Below are 21,911 nucleotides of genomic sequence, written 5' to 3'. Positions count from 1 at the left end.
AGGAGGCAGAATCAGGAGATTGGAGGGAGAAGGATTGAGCAGAGGGAAGAGATGATAGGATGGAAGAGGAGAGAGTAGTGGGAGAGAGAGAGCGAAGGTTGCGGCGGCGCGTTACCATCTGTGTAGGGGCAGAGTGAGTAGTGTTGGAGGAGAGCGAGAGAGAAAAGGATACAAAGTAGTGGTCGGAGACATGGAGGGGAGTTGCAGTGAGATTAGTAGAAGAGCAACATCTAGTAAAGATGAAGTCAAGCGTATTGCCTGCCTTGTGAGTAGGGGGGGACGGTGAGAGGGTGAGGTCAAAAGAGGAGAGGAGTGGAAAGAAGGAGGCAGAGAGAAATGAGTCAAATGTAGACGTAGGGAGGTTGAAATCCTCCAAAACTGTGAGGGGTGAGCCATCCTCAGGAAAGGAACTTATCAAGGCGTCAAGCTCATTGATGAACTCTCCAAGGGAACCTGGAGGGCGATAGATGACAAGGATATTAAGCTTAAATGGGCTAGTGACTATGACAGCGTGGAATTCAAATGAGGAGATAGACAGATGGGTTAGGGGAAAAATTGAGAATGACCACTTCGGAGAGATGAGGATTCCTGTGCCACCACCCCTCTGACCAGATGTTCTCGGGGTATACGAGAACACATGGTCAGACGAGGAGAGAGCAGTAGGAGTAGCAGTGTTTTCAGTGGTAATCCATGTTTCCGTCAGCGCCAGGAAGTCGAGGGACTGGAGGGTAGCATAGGCTGGGATGAAGTCAGCCTTGTTGGCAGCAGAACGGCAGTTCCAGAGGCTGCCTGAGACCTGGAACTCCAGGTGTGTGGTGCGTGCAGGGACCACCAGGTTAGAGAGGCAGCAGCCACGCGGTGTGAGGCGTTTGTGTAGCCTGTGCGGAGAGGAGAGAACAGGGATAGGCAGAGGCATAGTTGACAGGCTGTAGCAGATGGCTACAATAATGCAGAGGAGATCGGAATGAAATGAACTAAACATCTGGGAAAGGAGAGAGCAGGGCCTCCCTCACCAAAAAAAATAATAATATAACTCTCCCAACTTCCACCTCAGAAACTATAATTGTTTCACTGAACCACCCGAATAACAACATTGATTAATGATTTTCTCATACGTTATCAATGTATAACTTTAATTCCATTCACTGTGCATCACACAATAAAATGTGTGATGCATGCCAGCAAAGCAACTACATAACATAACACAACACTAAACAATACATTAATTGCACTATAACGGAGACAAATGGTGCCCACCAACTGTTAGGGCCTACATAAAACTGTCCCAGCAGCAGAGTTCCAACAGCAGTCCCAACATCTTACCACTGCTACACTTGGCTATCAGCGGAGCCTTGTCTGGCAGCGAAACAGTTCATTCAGCATCATTTACTGCCTTTTAAAAAAACATAGCTGATATGGCTGACTTGATTAAACAAATGTGGTTTCTAATGACAATTGAGATGTACAAACTATGGCATAAGGGGACGACAAGCGGATAAGAGGCTATCCGTAATTTCGATTAAGACTTTAAGCGAGCTAGGACGGACGTAGTCATTATAACTATTTATTTAGCACTTTTGAAATGTACAGCGACAGAATTCAGAACATGGGCCGTTCTTACAGTGTTCTCCCTGTACACCAAGTCAGAACCGTAGGATAAATAAAGGGGGCATATAAGCAGACAATGAAAGCTCTTACAATATTTGATGATTACATTTCTCTAAAACAGGTTATAGGCTACATGTGCACCACCAAGTCAGAACAGTAGGCAAAATTAAGAGGGGAAAATAGACCAAATTATTATGGTGAGGCACATGGGCTACTAAGAGCTTACTACACAACATACACTTAGTATTACTTTCTTAGCTACAGTATACATATCTCCCTGGCATATTACATCATTTATGCAGCAGCATACAATACATTTTTGGAATCACCTTGTTGTGCTGTGCTCACTTGAACAGGAAGGTGGAGTGGCGGTCCTTCAAGGGCAAATTTTGTCATCAAAGTCTGGCATTCTCTGGATTTATGGTGCTTTCAAGACAACTGGGAACTCAGGAAAAAACAATGTTGAATCATGATGACGTAATTTATCTTCAGGTCGTAGCTCTTGAAAGAGGTCAGAGTTCCGGATTTACAATTCCGAGTGTGAAGACCGTTCAAAACTTTTTTTTCCAGTTTTTCCCCCAGTTCCCAAGTTGTCTTGAACTCACTAAAGTCAAGTTTTCGCCGTTCCGTGTTAACAGTTGTTTTGAGCGCGGCACAAATCATGCTTCATTGACAGCATGGCCAATGTTGAATGTTTATCATTTTAAACTTGGAAAAGAGACCCTTAATCCCAGATTTGTGACCACACAGCCACTCCACTGAATAGCAGGCTAGTGATTGCTTAGAAATGCTTGCAGTTAGCCACTGATTCCTTCCAAACCACTCATTGTTGAATTTGCGATTTCTAACTTTTGTGTAATGTTTATGCCCAATGGCCGAGGAGCACCGATACGTTTTATCTATAATTTCTCTCCATTATTTATCTTCATATGACAAGGATTAAAAAGGATTTGCCAGTAGATTGTCAACTTGATTCATGATGATGACTGCTAGCTAAGATTTTGAAAGTATGATGTTGACATGATCAGTCCAATCAAAGCTACGGTAGATATAACAGGATTTGACGTCATTTTATCTTTGGCCAATGACCTTGAGCCTTCTTGGATGGGCACTTCTAATGTAACTCTATGGCAGCACCCAAGGGGCTTGAATTATCGAGCTCTACCCTTAGACTTGGCGGTGACATACAGTCCCCACGAGTAACAGAACACTGAGCTAATCACGGCGCAACTAGAGAACATTACCAACACCTACGCTCTGTATTTTCTGCTGGCTGCCCCACCACCACAGAAAGCACTGAGCTAGGCTGAAACACCTGCATTTTGGAGCTGCCTTACTCAAAAAAGCAAAATAGAGACCATGTTTGTATGTGGCTTTATTAACTCAATGATTATTTAAAAAATAATATAGATTTACTTTTTTTGCTAAAAATGTGGGGCTGTGCCCCACCTGCCCTGAATGACGGGTCGCCACTGTGTGTTTGAATGTTTGGCCCCACTGGTCTTTGGCCACCTCTCCACTAGATATTCAGGCTATATTTTCTATAGCCCAGGGCATTGATGATAAGGCTATATTTTATATAGCCCAGGGCCTTGTAAAGGTGTACAGTACACATTCTACTCTGTGTTCTAAAAACAATCAAATCAAATCAGATTGTATTTGTTGCATGCTTTGTAAACAACAGATTTATACTAACAGTGAAATACTTACTTCCCAACAATGCAGAGAGAGAAATAGAAAAAAATTATAGAAATATAATTACACGACGATGACCAACATCTCTGTGTTGTCACAACACACTCCCCAGGTAGCAGGCAGAGTGTGGTGGAATTTAACCTGAGATGAATTCCTAACGTGGGGGGTTCTAGATTTATTTTCAAACCGTGCACATTTTGGTGTTAGCAATAAACTGGCCACATTAATCATTTGGTTAGCACTAAATGCATGTAGCTCTGACATGAAGCAATGGCAATAGGCAATTATGGAGGAACTTTAATTATGTATTGATAGAACAGAAGGTGCAGCAGACGGGGTACATAACAAAAAATCCAGAAGTTAACTTGTGGACTTTGCAAAACTAATACTACCTAAATTAAGTTAAATTAAGTTATCCAACTTTAGCCATTTATTTGTGAAAATGTAAAATGACAGTTTAAGGTGTCTAGGACCAGCATTCAAACATTGTACTGTACTTTACTTTTAAAGGCAATTTCTTTGACAATCGCAGAGATAGCGTTCGCAGTAAATGCTGCAGGTTGATGTTTATTGTCTTAAGTCTTGCCCTGGAGGCAGAATTGAGCGGTTTCCGCTAGATGAGCCAGCTGCAAAGTCAAAATTGGCTATATCGTAAAAATTCATTAAAAAAATAATGTGCTTTTTTGTCTTCATTTTAAGGTTAGGGTTATCAGTGTGGTTAAGGTTAGGGTAAGGTTTAAAATCAGATGTTATGGCTTTGTGGCTGTGCCAGCTACTGACCGCTGCAGAGCTGCCTCCAGTTCAAGATTCATCCCAATAAATGCCAACCTGCTTAACTGCTGTGGATGTCAGCTCATATATAAATTGCCTTTAAAAGTCAAGTTCAGTGTGATGTGGGTGCATTGTGGTTTATTTGAATGACAGCCTAAAACTACTGTATACTGATGAGCACAGCATTCATGGAGCATAGTATATAATCGTAAAAGAGGTCCCACTGAGCACAGATGTCAGTTCAGCCTCTAGTTTTGATATACATTTGGTTGAGTTGTCAACTAGTGTGAAGTCAATGTGAAATAAACCAAAACATTTAATTTGATTTAGGTAAAACGTTTGGTGAAAGAAATACAAAATTCCCTTACGTTGATTACTTTTTTCAAATCCAACAGTTTTCCACATTGATTCGACGTTATCACATTGAATTTTTGGGTTAGAATTATGTGGAGACAACAGTGATTCAACCAGTTTTTGCCCAGTGGGGTAGCAGCAAAACTGTACCTCTGTCCAATAAGTCTCTCCAAGTGAGTCAGGAGCCATGTTAAGACATGAGACATATTGGACTGGGAGAGACCAGGAGGAGAGACCAAGAAGTTAATGAGTGTTTAGAAGTTAATGAGTCACATCTGTTGGTCAGGAAGCAAACAAATTCATGCATCACATCACTGTATTCCAGTAAAGCCAGGCGTACTATATGTAAACCTTCAGAGAGCATTTCCCCCAGCTCCTCGCTGAACCATGGACCTTACAGGAGCTCTCATATTTAGTTGTTGTTCTCAGCCCAGGAGGAGCCCACCTACTGTATATAAAGTGATGTTTCTGTGGAGCAAAACAAATCAAAGGGCAATGAAGGATAGCCAAGTGTCTTGGACAAAAATACCCCTCTCAGTCGTTAGACTACATTGGAGCCGAACTATAATGAACAAAAATATAAACGCAACATGTAAAGACCACAGCAATTGCCCATACACACAAAAAGCTTATTTCTCTCAAATGTTGTGCCCAAATGTGTTTACATCACTGTTAGTGAGCATTTCTCCTTTGCCAAGATAATCCATCCACCTGACAGGTGTGGCATATCAAGAAGCTGAATAAACAGCATGATCATTACACAGGTGCACCTTGTACTGGGGACAATAACACTGTATAATATGCAATTTTGTCACACACCACAATGCCACAGATGTCAAAGTTTTGAGGGAGCGTGCAATTGGCATGCTTACTGCAGGAATGTCCACCAGAGATGTTGCCAGAGAATTGAATGTACATTTATCTACCATAAGCCACCTCCAACATCATTTTAGAGAATTTGGCAGTATGTCCAACCGGCCTCACAACCGCAGACCACGTGTAACCACGCCAGCCCAGGACCTCCACATCCGGCTTCTTCACCTGCGGGATCATCTGAGACCAGCCACCCGGAAAAGCTGATGAAACTGAGGAGTATTTCTGTCTGTAATAAAGCCCTTTTGTGGGGAAAAACTCATTCCGATTGGCTGGGCCTGGCTCCCCAGTGAAAGGGCCTGGCTCCCAAGTGGGTGGGCCTTTGCCCTCCAAAGCCCACCCATGGCTGTGCCCCTGCCCAGTCATGTGAAATCCATAGATTAGGGCCTAATGAATTTATTTCAACTTATTGATTTCCTTCTATGAACCATAACTCAGTAAAATCATTGAAATTGTTGCATGTTGCGTTTATATTTTTGTTCAGTATACTTTCGAGCTATCCCATTACCCTTTGCAAGATACGAGACAGATCAGTGAAGGCAGAATCGACGTGCTATCTGACGTAAGACAATGCCTCTCATTGGGAAAGGCTGGATGCTAATGTCATCAGGGGACTGATGCTAGCCAGTGAGGCATGATTTTGGACTGGGTGAATTACTGCAGGGGGACATATTGCGGCCATACTTTCACAGGTCATTAACTCTGTAATGTTTTCCCATGTCATGTTGGTGATCTTCACATCATGAAATGCATGTGTCCTTGAAAACAATTTTTCCCCACTTTCTTTGCTTTAGTAGTGATCATGACATAATTTCCTGTTGTGAGCTAGGTTGAGTCCACGTTGAGTGAAAGCGGATGGTGATGTCTGTTCAGCCTGACATTTCACATTCAAATACTGGAAATACTGTGTGGACTTCTGAATTATACAGTGGTCTCACACAGAGCTCCATCTGGTACTCTTACAGCATTGAACCATCCAGCTCATTGTCCACTACAGAGCCAAAGCCAGGGGGAGGACGAGACCTTGAATTTGCCAGTGGCAACCAGTCACCTGTTTAGCAAAATATAGCTTTATTTTTATATATTTCTTTGTGTGCCTGTTTTACATGTTATTTTGGCATTAATACGTGTCACATATCAGATTGCAAACAATGTAAAAAAAACAATAACATTGAGTTAGTAAAGCTGCATACAAACATGGTCTCTTTTTTGCTTTCTTGAGTAAGGTAGCTCCAAAATTCAGGTGTTTCAGCCTAGTTCGTGCTTTCTGTGGTGGTGGGGCAGCCAGCGGAAAATATGGAGCGTAGGGGTAGGTAATGTTCTCTAGTAGCGCCGTGATTGGCTCAGTGTTCTGCCACTCATGGGGACACTACGTTGCCGCAAAATCTACAGGGAGAGCTTGAAAATTGAAGCCACTTGTGTGCTGCCATAGAGTTACATTAGTGCCCAACCAAGAAGGCTCAAGGTCATTGGCCAGAGATAAAAACATTGCAGTATTGCAATGCTTCACTGGATCAATCTGAAACTTTGCGCACACACGGCTGCCATCTTGTGGCCAAAATCTAAATTGTGCCTAAACTGCAATATTATATTGTGGCCTTTCTCTTGCATTTCAAAGATGATGGAGAAATGTTTGTTGGGGGAAAATACATGTTTTTTTTTGTGTATTATCTTTTACCAGATCTAATGTATTATATTCTCCTACATGAATTTCACATTTCCACAAACTTTAAAGTGTTTCCTTTCAAATGGTATAAAAAATATGCAAATCCTTGCTTCAGGTCCTGAGCTACAGGCAGTTTGTCACGCCCTGACTCAGGGGACGCTTATATGTTGAGTCAGGGTGTGTATATTCCTTGTTGTGTTTGGTCATTGTTTGTCGATCTAGTATGTATGGTTCTATGTTGGCCGGGGTGGTTCCCAATCAGAGGCAGCTGTCGTTCGTTGTCTCTGATTGGGGACCATACTTAGGCAGCCTATTGGCACTAGTGGGTTGTGGGATCTTGTTCTTCACGTTTCGTTGGTTGTTTTGTCGTTGTGTTTAACAGAAAATAAACATGTACGCATATCACGCTGCGCCTTGGTCTGTCCCGTCCTTCAACGGACGTGACAGAAGATAATAATAATAATATGCCATTTAGCAGACGCTTTTATCCAAAGCGACTTACAGTCATGCGTGCATACATTTTTTTGTGTATGGGTGGTCCCTGGGATCGAACCCACTACCTTGGCGTTAGAAGCGCCGTGCTCTACCAGCTGAGCTACTGAGGACCACCAAACGAGGACCAAGCAGCTTGTTCAGGAGCAGACAGCCTGGACCTGGGAGGAGATCCTGGACGGTAAGGGATCCTGGACTTGGGAGGAGATTCAGGCTGGGATGGATCGCCGTCCTTGGGAAGAGACAGTGGAGGCCCGGTATAGAGAGGAGAAACGGCGCCAACAGTGCCGACGACGGATACCCGAGAGGCAACCCCAATAAAAAAATTGGGGGGGGCAAATGGTGTGGACGACGAGGCAGCAGGAGGCCGTTAAAGGGCGGGTCTGCAGGTTAGGAGAGGAGGCCACCATGTTACGGGGGCTATTGGTTCAGAGGGAGCAGGAGTTATTTGGTCAGAGGGAGGCGCTACAGGAGGATAAAAGGGAGAAGGAAAGTGTAGAGGCACGGCGAGAGGAGCTGGTTAGGCAGCAGAAGGAGCGGGGGTTAATAAAGGAACCCAGTCCTGCTCCTCGCACCAATTAAGTGGTGCGTGTCGCCAGTCCGGTCCGGCCCGTTCCTGCTCCCCACACTAAGCCAGTGGTGCGTGTTCCCAGTACGGCCTGACCTGTTCCTGCTCCTCGCACCAAGCCAGTGGTGCGCGTCGCCAGCCCGGCCCGGCCTGTTCCTGCTCCTCGCACCAAGCCAGTGGTGCGCGTCGCCAGTCCGGCCCGGCCTGTTCCTGCTCCTCGCACCAAGCCAGTGGTGCGCGTCGCCAGCCCGGCCCGGCCTGTTCCTGCTCCTCGCACCAAGCCAGTGGTGCGCGTCGCCAGCCCGGCCCGGCCTGTTCCTGCTCCTCACACCAAGCCAGTGGTCCGCGTCACCAGCCCAGCCCGGACTGTTCCTGCTCCTCGCACCAAGCCAGTGGTGCGCGTCGCCAGTCAGGTCCGGCCCGTGCCTGCTCCTCGCACCAGACCAGTGGTGCGTTTGTCCAGTCCGGCACGGCCCGTGCCCGTTCCACTGGTGCCTGGTCCAGCACCGGTCAGCTGCTCCACTCCGGAGCCAGAGCAGTCCGCTCCACCGGTGCCTGATCCAGTTCCGGTCAGCCGTTCCACTCTGGAGCCAGAGCAGTCCGCTCCACCGGTGCCTGATCCAGCTCCGGTCAGCTGCTCCACTCCGGAGCCAGAGCAGTCCGCTCCACCGGTGCCTGATCCAGTTCCGGTCAGCCGTTCCACTCCGGAGCCAGAGCAGTCCGCTCCACTGGTGCCTGATCCAGCTCCGGTCAGCGGCTCCAGTCCAGACCATGACGTCAGCCCCTCTCCAGGTTTGGGGTCTCCCACACCAGGGTCCAGACAGGGCCTGGCGTATGGTGGGAGGAAGGAGAGGGGAAGCAGCGGCTCCAGACCAGACCAGGGGCGCAACAGGGAGGCGGAGAGTGAGAGGTCGTCACGCCCCGAGCCGGATCCGCCTCCGAGGCGGATTGCCCACCCGGCCCCTACCCTGTTATGTTTATGTTGTGCGGTCGGAGTCCACACCTTTGGGGGTGGGTGTACTGTCACGCCCCAGGTCCTGAGCTACAGGCAGTTTGTCACGCCCTGACTCAGGGGACGCTTATATGTTGAGTCAGGGTGTGTATATTCCTTGTTGTGTTTGGTCATTGCTTGTCGATCTAGTATGTATGTTTCTTTGTTGGTCGGTGTGGTTCCCAATCAGAGGCAGCTGTCGTTCGTTGTCTCTGATTGGGGCGCATACTTAGGCAGCCTATTGGCACTAGTGGGTTGTGGGATCTTGTTCCGGTTAAGGTATGTTGTGTCGTCTACCTTGGACTTCACGTTTCGTTTCGTTGGTTGTTTTGTCGTTGTGTTTAATAGAAAATAAACATGTACGCATATCACGCTGCGCCTTGGTCTGTCCCGTCCTTCAACGGACGTGACACAGTTAGATTTGGGTATGTCATTTTAGGCGAAAATTGAAAAAAAGGGTCCAATCCTTAAGAGGTTAAGCAAGTCAGCCATATCAGCTATGTTTTTTTTAAAGGCAGTAAATGAGGCTGAATGAACTGTTTCGCTGCAAGACAAGGCTCCGCTGATAGCCAGGTGTAGCGGTGGTAAGGATTGACTCCATTGTGCTGAAAATAAAGCTCTGCTGTTGGGACAGCTTTAAGTAGGCCCTAACAGTTTGTTTGTCACAGTTATAGTGCAATTAATGTATTGTTAAGTGTTGTGTAGTGGCTTTGCTGGCATGCAACAATTTGTAAAAAAATAATAATAATAATAATTGCCCCACCAAGATTTACATGCTAAAATCGCCACTGGAGTTTGCACTATCAATGAACTGACAGTTCTTCATCTATCAGCCACATACAGTCCTTAATCCATCAGCCACAAATAGTTCTTCATCCATCAGCCACATCAGTCTAAGTTAATATCACAGTGTAGACTGCTGCTGCACGGTCACCACCACGTCCACTTCAATCAACACAGCCCCGACATGGACTGATGACTAGACTGACGGCTGGCTGTCTTAGGCTGAAGTAGAGAGAGACACATTTCACTCTGACGCACGTCTCCTCTGTCTCTGAGTCTGTCTGACGCAGCAGGTCCACCCTGGGAGGCAGAAATGACCAGGATAGGCTACTTACCTCATACGAGTCATACCCTCGGGGGAGAGACTGGCCACTGGATGATCCTCAGGGCCTGGGGGATCCACCCTGAGAGCAAAGGAAGAAACATCTTTAGGAACTTAGTCGGACAAAACAACCCTTACTCATTACAGATACTGGGGCTTAGGCTGGGGCTGGGGCTGGGGCACAGTGACTGGGGTTTAGGCTGGGGCCTGGGGCAGTGACTGGGGTTTAGGCTGGGGGTGGGGGTGGTGCTGGGGCACAGTGACTGAGGCTGGGGCCTGGGGCACAGTGACTGGGGCTTAGGCTGGGGGTGGGGCTGGGGCACAGAGACTGGGTCTGGGAGGGTAGTTAATTCAGAGATCACACTGTTCTGTTCTATTCTGGTAATGTAGTTTGTGCTAGTCTCCTGCCTCTCAATATACGTTACATCTCAGAGAGGAAAAAGACAGATTTCACTGAGGATTAAATTCTTCCAGGGCTGGAAGCCTTTTTTGGGTGTGAAAGTTCCGCATCAGCTGGGTGGGAAAGTTTCTCACCAACAGACAGACAGAGCCAAGTGTTATGGCAACACAGGATGTATGGTAATTCCACAGGGTCCATGTTCTGCACACACATCTATAGGTTGTGAATAAGGAAATAAGATGCAGTTCCAATCAATCATTACAAGTTATACATATTTAATATATTGTATAGTCTTGTTTCAAACAGACGATCACTGGACAGGATGTGCATGAATCAACACAATCTCCAGAGTTTGGTCTGGCATGAATATATATTTTCATCAGATATCAAAATGATTTACCCTGTTAGATGTGCTCAATCATCTTTTCACTTATATCAGCTTTGCATTCTGTTCAGAAGCCTGTTCATTGTCAGATGTCATTCAACTAAGCCTTGGATGCTGAATGTGCTTTCATTAAAACAGAGATGCAGGATGAAACACAGTATAACTGAAAGCAGATGAGAACAAATTAATTGTGTGTGGGTGTAGAATCGGATGCCTGCCCACACATCCAAACAGAACAGTTTAAAAACAATGTTTTCTTTTTAAGTGGCAGATTTTCCATGAGCGTACGTAGTCCATTTTGAGAGCAAACAATTGATCCATCCACCAGGTCACTCACTTTATCTATTTGTACTGATGGCCAGTACTGGTTATTGAAATGAGTAATCAGCCTGGTTATTAACTATGGGACATAAGACCTGAGCACACGCTGCTGATGAATGGGTTGTTCAATGCTTTTGAAACAACCTCTTCTCTCAGATTGGTAGCTATGTCTCCATGACAAGTCTACTGTCCTATGGGTTACTAAGGCAGAACTACTGTGGGGTGAAGGTTTTCAAGTGTTCTGAATAAATGTAAAAGGTGTGACAATGAGCCTCCATTGCTTATCATGCATGTTTCTGCCTTGCTAATTGAATGATTGATCCTGTAATTTCATTGGCTGACTCTTTAAATCCCGTCTCTTTTTTGTTTGAGGTGTGGCCGCCCAGGGGAAGGTGCAGGTAAGTTGCCATGGGGGAAGGTACAGGGAAGTGACTGGTTGTTTGTTTTTGACTGTCTTACTAAATTGAGAGAATATATTTGATTTACCTTGATTTGAAGTTGAATTAATGTTTAGGTAGTGCTTCCCTCGACCCTGCACCAGAACCTGTGTTTATTTGTGTGTATATCTCATTGTGTTCTCCTATGTGCTCCATGTCCTTTGACCAGGCTTAAGACAGAAGTCTGAGATTTTGATTAATGGTGGAGAAGGAGAAAATAAAACGTATAAACTTGTAACCTGTTGTTGACTTCTTTATTTTGCCACTCAACCTGAACGTTGTATGTTGATTGTTAACTTACAGACATAGGAGAAACCAGACCCAGTCTCAGGGATGGCTAAATCTCGAGATCCCTTCAATCTCCACTGAGTTAGGTAAATCAGCTTTTAGTTTTTCTGCACCTTACTTGTGGAATAATCTCCAAGGCGCTCTAAAATTGGATGAATTGGTGCCTCTAGGGCAATTCAAAAGGCTGATTGATGACCTTTATACTGAAAAACGTGTTTGTTTTCTATGTTTGTGTTTTGCTTTTTGTGTATTGTTGTGAATATTGATGTGTGTTGTGTATTGTTGTGAATATTGATGTGTATTGATGTTTATACAGGGCTCATCTGTGAAAGAGACCTTAGTCTCAGTATGACTCCCTGTCAAAATAAAAGTTAAATTAAATATGTTAGGCAGAGCTCCTCATGCTTTTGTTTAAGCCTGGGGTGGCGTAGGAATGGCTGCACTTATTTCTCTACTGCCTTACAAAAATATGAAGTTAGGTATGCTCAATGCAGTACATACAGCACAGAAATAAATAGATAAATGGAGACAGTGTCACACCAGCCTTCACTTTGGCTCCCCCTCCTGTCCAGCTGAGGCGTTCGGCGTAGCTGGCCTTCTAGCTGCTGGCAAACGCCCTTCACTCATCAACACCGGACTTGTCTTGTCATAATTACACACACCTGGTTCCAATCCCCACTCTATCACTGTATATATACTCCCACTGCCATTTGTCTTTGTCGGTCATTGTATATGTAACTTGTTTTAATTCAGTAGTCCTAAACCTGCGACTGCCTCCTGCCTACTCCTCTCTACACCTGTGACAGAATGACTGACCCAAGAAAACAGGAAGCAGCAGGACATCCCAACCTCTCCGCTGTAGGAGCGAAGCTCCTCCACCACGACTCGTGCCTGGAGCGCCTCGGGACTGCCATGGACGAGGTGCTCCGGGCCATACGCCAACTGCAGGCTACACCACCACCTTCCCAGCTCCCCGCGGTCGTTTCAGCCACCCCACCACCATCTACATCACCCGGTCCAATCAGCCCTGCCCACCTTGACGGCACCCCAGCTCGCTGTAGGGCGTTTCTCCTGCAGTGTGACCTCCACCTTGCCCGTCATGCTGGGACGGCCTCCGAGAGGGACAAGGTGGCCTTGGTGATCTCGGTGCTGACAGGCCAGGCTCTGGAGTGGGCGCACGGCGTCTGGGAGAGGGACAGTCCAGAAGTGCAGTCCTATGAGCGCTGCACCCAACTCTTCCGGGCCGTCTTCGATCACCCAACAGAGGGCCGAGAGGGAGGTGAGCGTCTCCTCTGTTTACGCCAGGGGTCCAGGACAGCGTCGGAGTATGCTCTGGATTTCCGGACGGTGGCTGCGTCCACTGGCTGGAACGACCAGGCCCTGTTGACGGTTTTCCGCAGCGGGCTACAGGCGGACGTCCAGACCGAGCTGGCCTGCCGCGATGAGGACCTCACGCTCAACCAGCTCATTGCCATGGCCATCTGCCTGGATAATCTCCTGCGTGCCCGTCGTCGCCCATCCCGTGGGTTCGGGTCTCTCCCAGGAACCTCCAGCGAGACTGAGCCCATGGAGGTGGGCACAATGCACCTTCCCTCAACAGGGTCTCTGCTCCTACTGCGGGGAGTCGGACCACCCCTGGAACATCTGTCCCAGAAGGAGAACCAGGCGAGGAAGCGACAGGCTGAGTAGCACTCCTGCACCTTCCCAGGTAGCCGTGGACGTGCCTTCCTCCTCCCTGTCACCTTCCCTGACTATCCTGGTCCCCCACTGAGTCCTAAACTCAGGTGCTGCAGGCAATTTCCTAGACTGGTCAGTGGCCTTATCATTACGCATTCCACTAGTCCCTTTACAACCCCCTATCCCAGTCCATGCCCTAGACAACCGTCCCCTAGGAACAGGACTGGTGCGCCAGACCACGATTCCCATTTCCCTCACAGTTAATCACAACCACCATGAACGCATCACTTTCCTCATCTTAGACTCTCCTGCACACCCCGTAGTTTTAGGTTTCCCCTGGCAACAGTTGCATAACCCCAGTATTTCATGGACAGACTGGAGGTTGTTGGGTTGGTCGCAGGTGTGTTAGGGGAGTTGTCAATCTGTGTCACCTCCGTGTAAAGTCAGGACCAGGCCACCCACATCCCTATCCGGGAGGATCGGAGGGAGAAAGTGACACACATTATTTTCCTGTCCCGCATTGTGGCTCCTGTCGTCTGGAATGTGGACGTGGACATCCGTCGAGCCCTGAGACAGGAGCCCTTACCTGCCCACTGTCCCGAGGTATGTATCTACGTGCCCTCTGATGTGCAGGACCGTCTCCTCGCCTGGGCACACACAGCACCTGTTTCGGGGCACCAGGTATAGCCCGTACTACCGACTGTCTCTCCGCCAAGTACTGGTGGCCCACCTTGGTCCGGGACGTCCGGGTTTACGTCTCTTCCTGCTCCACCTGCGCACAGAGCAAGACACCTAGACACCTCCCCTATGGCAAACTCCACCCGCTGCCGGTTCCACAACGACCCTGTTCCCATCTCTCTGTGGACTTTGTCACAGACCTTCCCCCCTCGGAGGGGCACACCACCATCCTGGTCATTGTGGACTGGTTTTCCAAAGCCTGTCGTTTGATTCCTCTGCCTGGTCTCCCTACGGCCCTGTAGATCACGGAGGCTCTCTTCTCTCACGTCTTCCAGCACTACGGGATCCCGGAGGACATCGTGTCTGACCGTGGTCCTCAGTTCACCTCCCGTGTCTGGAAGGCCCTCATGGAACGACTGGCGGTCACAGGCAGCCTCATCTCCGGGTACCGTCCCCAATCTAATGGGCAGGTGGAAAGGGTAAATCAGGAACTGGGTAGGTACCTTCGTAGTTACTGTCAGGACCGGCCGGGGGAGTGGGCTGCGTCACTCCTCCACTAACCTCACACCCTTTCAGTGTGTTCTAGGCTATCAGCCGGCCCTGGAACCGGAGTCAGTTCGAGGCTCCTGCGGTGGACGATTGGTTCCGGCGCACCGAGGAGGTATGGAACACAGCGCACACCCGTATCCAGCGCGTCATCCTCCGGCAGAAGGCGCAGGCCAATCGTCACTGCAGTGTTGCCCCGGTCTTTCACCCCAGTGACAGGGTCTGGCTTTCTACGTAGGACCTGCCCCTCTGCCTGCCCTGCCGGAAGCTGAGCCCACGGTTTGTGGGGCCATTCAAGGTCCTGAGGAGAGTCAATGAGGTGACATACAGATTACAGCTCCCCGTCAATTACCGTATCTCACCCTCATTTCATGTATCTCTCCTCAGGCCGGTGGCAGCTGGTCCCTTGGCTAGTGCTGGACCCCACGACGCACCTCCCCCTCCCTTGGACGTCAAGGGAACCCCCGTCGTACTCCGTCCGCAGCCTGTTGGACTCACAGCGTTGTGGGGGGCTTCTCCAGTATTTTCTATTTATTTTTATTTAACCAGGTAAACCAGTTGAGAACAAGTTCTCATTTACAGCTGCGACCTGGCCAAGATAAAGCAAAGCAGTGCGGTAAAAACAACAACACAGAGTTACATATGGAATAAACAAAACGTACAGTCAATAACACAATAGAACCAATCGTCCACCGCAGGAGCCTCGAACTGACTCCGGTTCCAGGGCCGGCTGATAGCCTAGAACACACTGAATCTATATACAGTGTGTGCAAATGTAGCTAGCAGGCTATATGCTACATCGGCAGGACAGAACGTCTGACTCTGGTAAGACAAGGGGCGGCGGTCTGTGTATATTTGTAAACAACAGCTGGTACACAAAATCAAATACTAAGGAAGTCTCAAGGTTTTGCTCGACTGAGGTAGAGTATCTTATGATAAGCTGTAGACCACACTATTTACCAAGAGAGTTTTCATCTATATTTTTCATAGCTGTCTATTTACCACCACAAACCAATGCTGGCATTAAGATTGCACTGAATGAGTTGTACAAGGCCATTAATCAACAGGAAAACGCTCATCCAGATGCAGCGCTCCTAGTAGCCGGGGACTTTAATGCAGGGAAACTTAAATCCGTTCTACCTAATTTCTACCAGCATGTTAAATGTGCAACCAGAGGGGAAAAAACTCTAGACCACCTTTACTCCACACACAGAGACGCATACAAAGCTCTCCCTCGCCCTCCATTTGGCAAATCTGACCATAACTTTATCCTCCTGATTCCTGCTTATAAGCAAAAACTGAAGCAGGAAGCACCAGTGATTCGGTTAATAAAAAAGTGGTCAGATGACGCAGATGCTAAGCTACAGGACTGTTTTGCTAGCACAGACTGGAACATGTTCCGGGATTCTTCAGACAGCATTGAGGAGTACACCACATCAGTCACTGGCTTCATCAATAAGTGCATCGATGATGTCGTCCCCACAGTGACCGTACGTACATACCCCAACCAGAAGCCATGGATTACAGGAAACATCCGCACTGAGCTAAAGGGTAGAGCTGCCGCTTTCAAGGAACGGGACTCTAACCCGGACGCTTATAAGAAATCCCGCTATGACCTCCGACGAACCATCAAACAGGCAAAGAGTCAATACAGGTCTAAGATTGAATCATACTACACTGGCTCTGACGCTCGTCGGATGTGGCAGGGCTTGAAAACTATTACAGACTACAAAGGGAAGCACAGCCGCGAGCTGCCCAGTGACACAAGCCTACCAGACGAGCTAAACCACTTCTATGCTCGCTTCGAGGCAAGCAACACTGAAGCATGCATGAGAGCACCAGCTGCTCCGGACGACTATGTGATCACGCTCTCCGTAGCCGATGTGAGTAAGACTTTTAAGCAGGTCAACATTCACAAGGCCGCAGGGCCAGACGGATTACCAGGACGTGTACTCCGAGCATGTGCTGACCAACTGGCAAGTGTCTTCACTGACATTTTCAACATGTCCCTGACTGAGTCTGTAATACCAACATGTTTCAAGCAGACCACCATAGTCCCCGTGCCCAAGAACTCTAAGATAACCTGCCTAAATGACGTCTGTAGCCATGAAGTGCTTTGAAAGACTGGTCATGGCTCACATCAACAGCATAATCCCAGAAACCCTAGACCCACTCAAATTTGCATACCGCCCCAACAGATCCACAGATGATGCAATCTCTATCGCACTCCACACTGCCCTTTCCCACCTGGACAAGAGGAACACCTACGTGAGAATGCTATTCATTGACTACAGCTCAGCATTCAACACCATAGTGCCCTCTAAGCTCATCACTAAGCTAAGGATCCTGGGACTAAACACCTCCCTCTGCAACTGGATCCTGGACTTCCTGACGGGCCGCCCCCAGGTGGTAAGGGTAGGTAACAACACATCTGCCACACTGATCCTCAACACGGGGGCCCCTCAGGGGTGCGTGCTCAGTCCCCTCCTGTACTCTCTGTTCACCCATGACTGCATGGCCAGGCACGACTCCAACACCATCATTAAGTTTGCCGACGACACAACAGTGGTAGGCCTGATCACCGACAACGATGAGACAGCCTATAGGGAGGAGGTCAGAGATCTGGCCGTGTGGTGCCAGGACAACAACCTCTCCCTCAACGTGACCAAGACAAAGGAGATGATTGTGGACTACAGGAAAAAAAAGAGGACTGAGCACGCCCCCATTCTCATCGACGGGGCTGTAGTGGAACAGGTTGAGAGCTTCAAGTTCCTTGGTGTCCACATCACCAATGAACTATCATGGTCCAAACACACCAAGACAGTCGTGAAGAGGGCACGACAAAGCCTATTCCCCCTCAGGAGACTAAAAAGATTTGGCATGGGTCCTCAGATCCTCAAAAAATTCTACAGCTGCACCATCGAGAGCATCCTGACTGGTTGCATCACCGCCTGGTATGGCAACTGCTTGGCCTCTGACCGCAAGGCACTACAGAGGGTAGTGCGTACGGCCCAGTACATCACTGGGGCAAAGCTCCCTGCCATCCAGGACCTCTATACCAGGCGGTGTCAGAGGAAGGCCCTCAAAATTGTCAAAGACTCCAGCCACCCTAGTCATAGACTGTTCTCTCTGCTACCGCACGGCAAGCGGTACCGGAGTGCCAAGTCTAGGTCCAAAAGACTTCTCAACAGCTTCTACCCCCAAGCCATAAGACTCCTGAACAGCTAATCATGGCTACCCGGAATATTTGCACTGCCCCCCCACCCCATCCTTTTTACGCTGCTGCTACTCTGTTAAGTATTTATGCATAGTCACTTTAACTCTACCCACATGTACATATTACCTCAACTACCTCAACTAGCCGGTGCCCCCGCACATTGACTATGCAACGGTACCCCCCTGTATATATAGCCTCCCTACTGTCACTTTATTTTACTGTATATATAGCCTCCCTACTGTCACTTTATTTTACTTCTGCTCTTTTTTTTCTCAACACTTTTTTGTTGTTGTTTTATTCTTACTTTTTTTGTTTAAAATAAATGCACTGTTGGTTAAGGGCTGTAAGTAAGCATTTCACTGTAATGTCTGCACCTGTTGTATTCGGCGCATGTGACCAATACAATTTGATTTGATTTGATTTGATTTAGTAAGTTATGGAGGTAAGGCTATAAATAGGCCATAGTGCAAAATAATTACAATTTAGTATTAACACTGGAATGATAGATGTGCAGAAGATGATGTGCAAATAGAGATACTGGGGTGCAAATGAGCAAAATAAATAACAATGTAAATAACAATATGGGGATGAGGTAGTTGGGTGGGCTAATTACAGATGGGCTGTGTACAGGTGCAGTGATCGGTAAGCTGCTCTGACAACTGATGCTTAAAGTTATTTGCAGCAGAGAACTGGAAGGAATGGCGGCCAAAGGAGGTGTTGGCTTTGGGGATGACCAGTGAGATATACCTGCTTGAACGCATACTACGGGTGGGTGTTGCTATGGTGACCAATGATCTTAGATAAGGTGGGGATTTGCCTAGAAGTGATTTATAGATGACCTTGAGCCAGTGGGTTTGGCGACGAATATGTAGTGAGGGCCAGCCAACGAGAGCGTACAGGTCACAATGGTGGGTAGTATGGGGCTTTGGTGACAAAATGGATGGCACTGTGATAGACTACATCCAATTTGCTGAGTAGAGTGTTGGAAGCTATTTTGTAAATGACATCGCCGAAGTCAAGGATTGGTAGGATAGTCAGTTTTATGAGGGCATGTTTAGCAGCATGAGTGAAGGAGGCTTTGTTGCGAAATAGGAAGCCGATCCTAGATTTAACTTTGGATTGGTGACGCTTAATGTGAGTCTGGAAGGAGAGTTTACAGTCTAACCAGACACCTAGGTATTTGTAGTTGTCCACATATTTTAAGTCAGACCCGCCGAGAGTAGTGATTCTAGTCGGGCGGGCAGGTGCAAGCATTCGATTGAAGAGCATGCATTTAGTTTTACTAGCGTTTAAGAGCAGTTGGAGGCCACGGAAGGAGTGTTGTATGGCATTGAAGCTCGTTTGGAGGTTTGTTAACACAGTGTCCAGTGAAGGGCCAGATGTATAAAAAATTGTGTCATCTGCGTAGAGGTGGATCTGAGAGTCACCAGCAGCAAGAGCGACATCATTGATATACACAGAGAATAGAGTCAGCCCGAGAATTGAACCCTGTGGCACCCCCATAGAGACTGCCAGAGGTCCAGACAACAGGCCCTCCGATTTGACACATTGAACTCTATCTGAGAAGTAATTGGTGAGGCAGTCATTTGAGAAACCAGTATCTGGTCGACTGGTAGGGGTACGGTCCCGAAGAGCGGTGCTAGTGAGCACAACCACGTTTGGGTTTCGTCCCACTTTGATCTCTGGTGCTTAAATAAATTCTGTAGTTCTAAACCTGTGACTGCCTCCTGCCTGCTCCTCTCTACACCTGTGACAGAGAGAGAGAGAGCGAGAGAGCAACAACAAGATAAAATTAGAAAGAGACCTTGCAAGTGAAGCTAGTGAAACAGAGCATCACCCTCTCCTGCTGTTGTGAGACCATAGACATGTTGTTCTGTGAGCAGGCTGACAACAGGGACTGGCCAGGGTCAGCTGTGAACCTCCACAGGGAAAGGTCAGGGCCCACCCCTCTGGGTCCACCTAGTTTTCTTCTTTAGTGTATGGTGTGCAACAGTCTCTGCTGCCCTCATCATTGCATGGAGCATTGATTGGTCCACACATGCACACACCAAAACCTGAATCTTATGTTTTAACTGTTTGTGCTCTTGCGCTACGTATATGGCTGAATCTAGAAATGTATTCTTATAGGTTTTGGGGTAGGTACATGATATTGTGTTTGTAGGAGGGGAATCCCCTTAGCTTGTAAACAGATCAAAGAGCTAGTTTGTTTTTAGCTATTTCTAAGTACAAGATTAACCTAATAAAGATTAATTTGAGGATGCAGAATTCATTCCAGAGTATTCTGCTGTCTAATAATCCTTATATGGCAGCTTTATGGCAGGGGCAAGGTTTCCCAGCACTATTATCTGAAATGGAATGCTCTCCGTTGGAACAATATCCTGTCTCTCTTTACCATTGGGTAACATTCATTATTTTGTCTAAAATGTTATATCTTTAGCCATGCTCAGGGGAACAGAATTGGTTTAGAGAATTTTATTTATTTAAAAAATCTGTTTTTTTGCAGAACGTTTTGCCCACTTATAAACTAATCATGTGTAATATTTCACCAATAAACTAATACCTCCCAATGGTTTGTTTTAAGGTGATGTGTTGACATACTTTCAGAAGGTCAGAAAGTTTATGTTCCCTCATAATTCATCCTGGTTGGTAAACAGCACTTTGTTAGACAGTTTACACAAGGACCTTCCAGCCTATTGATACCTCAAAGGTGAGTTCAGGCTGAAGAGCGATGAAGGCAGTGTAATACTAAAGGTCCCCAGCCTCTTCAGAGCAGATTACGTCCCTTCATGATCCTATCTTACAGCTCAGGTACGATCTACTCACTAGCATCACAAACCCCAAAAGCCTTTAAAGGTGACAGACAAAGGTCTCCTTAGAAACCACAACACAATGATACTGCTCTTTAAAGATTCATTAAATAAGCCTTAAAATGTTTTGCTGTCTATTTTTTATGCATGATTGTGTAATGATGGCAAGAAAAAAAACAGGTCAAGAGCATTATCTATATAGAGGTTAACTTTCCCTTTTACATTGTCACTGTCATTTATCGACAGTTCTTTAACAGTCTTTGCGGTCGGTCGGTCAGTGTTAAAAGTATTTCTGTAATCAGTTGGATGAGTTGTGCTTGAGGGGGTTTCATCACAGAGATAGGTCGATGGGGTTTCATTCTATTTGAAGCATTGAGGACTCCAGTGCTCTTCAGAGATGACACAGGGCTGGAATGTTGCCCCTGGGTAATCAATACCATGACCTATTACTAATATCAAATAATTAGAAGGGTGTTTGAGGGTAAGTATCCTTGCAGTGTACAATGTTATCGTAGATCAGGGTTCTTCAATTCCGGTCCTGGGGGGCCGAAACACCTCTGTTTTTCATCCTCTCGTTCTAATCAGGGGCTAATTCAGACCTGGGACACGAGGTGAGTGCAATTAACTACCAGGTAGAAATAAAAAACAGAAGTGTTTCGGCCCTCCAGGACCGGAATTGAAGAACCCTGTCGTAGATGTTAGCTAATCAAATTGATTTCTTCAACATCAGCCGAAATAAAAGCTCCCCACTTGGCACGCACAACAAGAGAATACCATGTTCACCACAAACAGGGGTTCATGTTTTTGAATGCTTTCTAGAAATGTTCTTTACTGTTTGCCCATTGTTATAGCCCAACATTGATTGTGTTTGCCAAGTATTTCCCATCATTGGCCTCCTGTATGAGAGGAAATCTATCTGGATCTGTAATTGAAATAGGTTGGCCCTACATACTGTAGCTGTGTCCCATGGGTCATGTACAGTACAGTACACTGACTGAAGACAGGACATCTTGTGCATTTTGAATGATGCAT

General features: G+C 47.0%; 1 protein-coding gene across 1 annotated transcript in view; it reads right to left on the bottom strand.

The window, feature by feature from the left end:
• Nucleotides 1–10,721, bottom strand: part of LOC311105032 (uncharacterized protein) — a gene marked incomplete at its 5' end in the record, with an annotated part of 107,379 nt that extends 96,658 nt beyond the window's left edge. The window contains 3 exons of the mRNA XM_084147011.1: nt 10,137–10,205; nt 10,262–10,457; nt 10,658–10,721. Of these exons, the coding sequence (XP_084003137.1) occupies nt 10,137–10,205; nt 10,262–10,457; nt 10,658–10,721 (329 nt within the window). The remainder of the gene's footprint in view (nt 1–10,136; nt 10,206–10,261; nt 10,458–10,657) is intronic.
• Between the last annotated feature and the right edge of the window lie 11,190 nt (nt 10,722–21,911).

The sequence above is a fragment of the Coregonus lavaretus genome (genome assembly GCF_964263955.1).
Source record: "Coregonus lavaretus genome assembly, chromosome: 29".
In the NCBI taxonomy this organism is placed as follows: domain Eukaryota; kingdom Metazoa; phylum Chordata; class Actinopteri; order Salmoniformes; family Salmonidae; genus Coregonus; species Coregonus lavaretus.
This window is presented reverse-complemented; position numbering and strand designations above follow the sequence as displayed.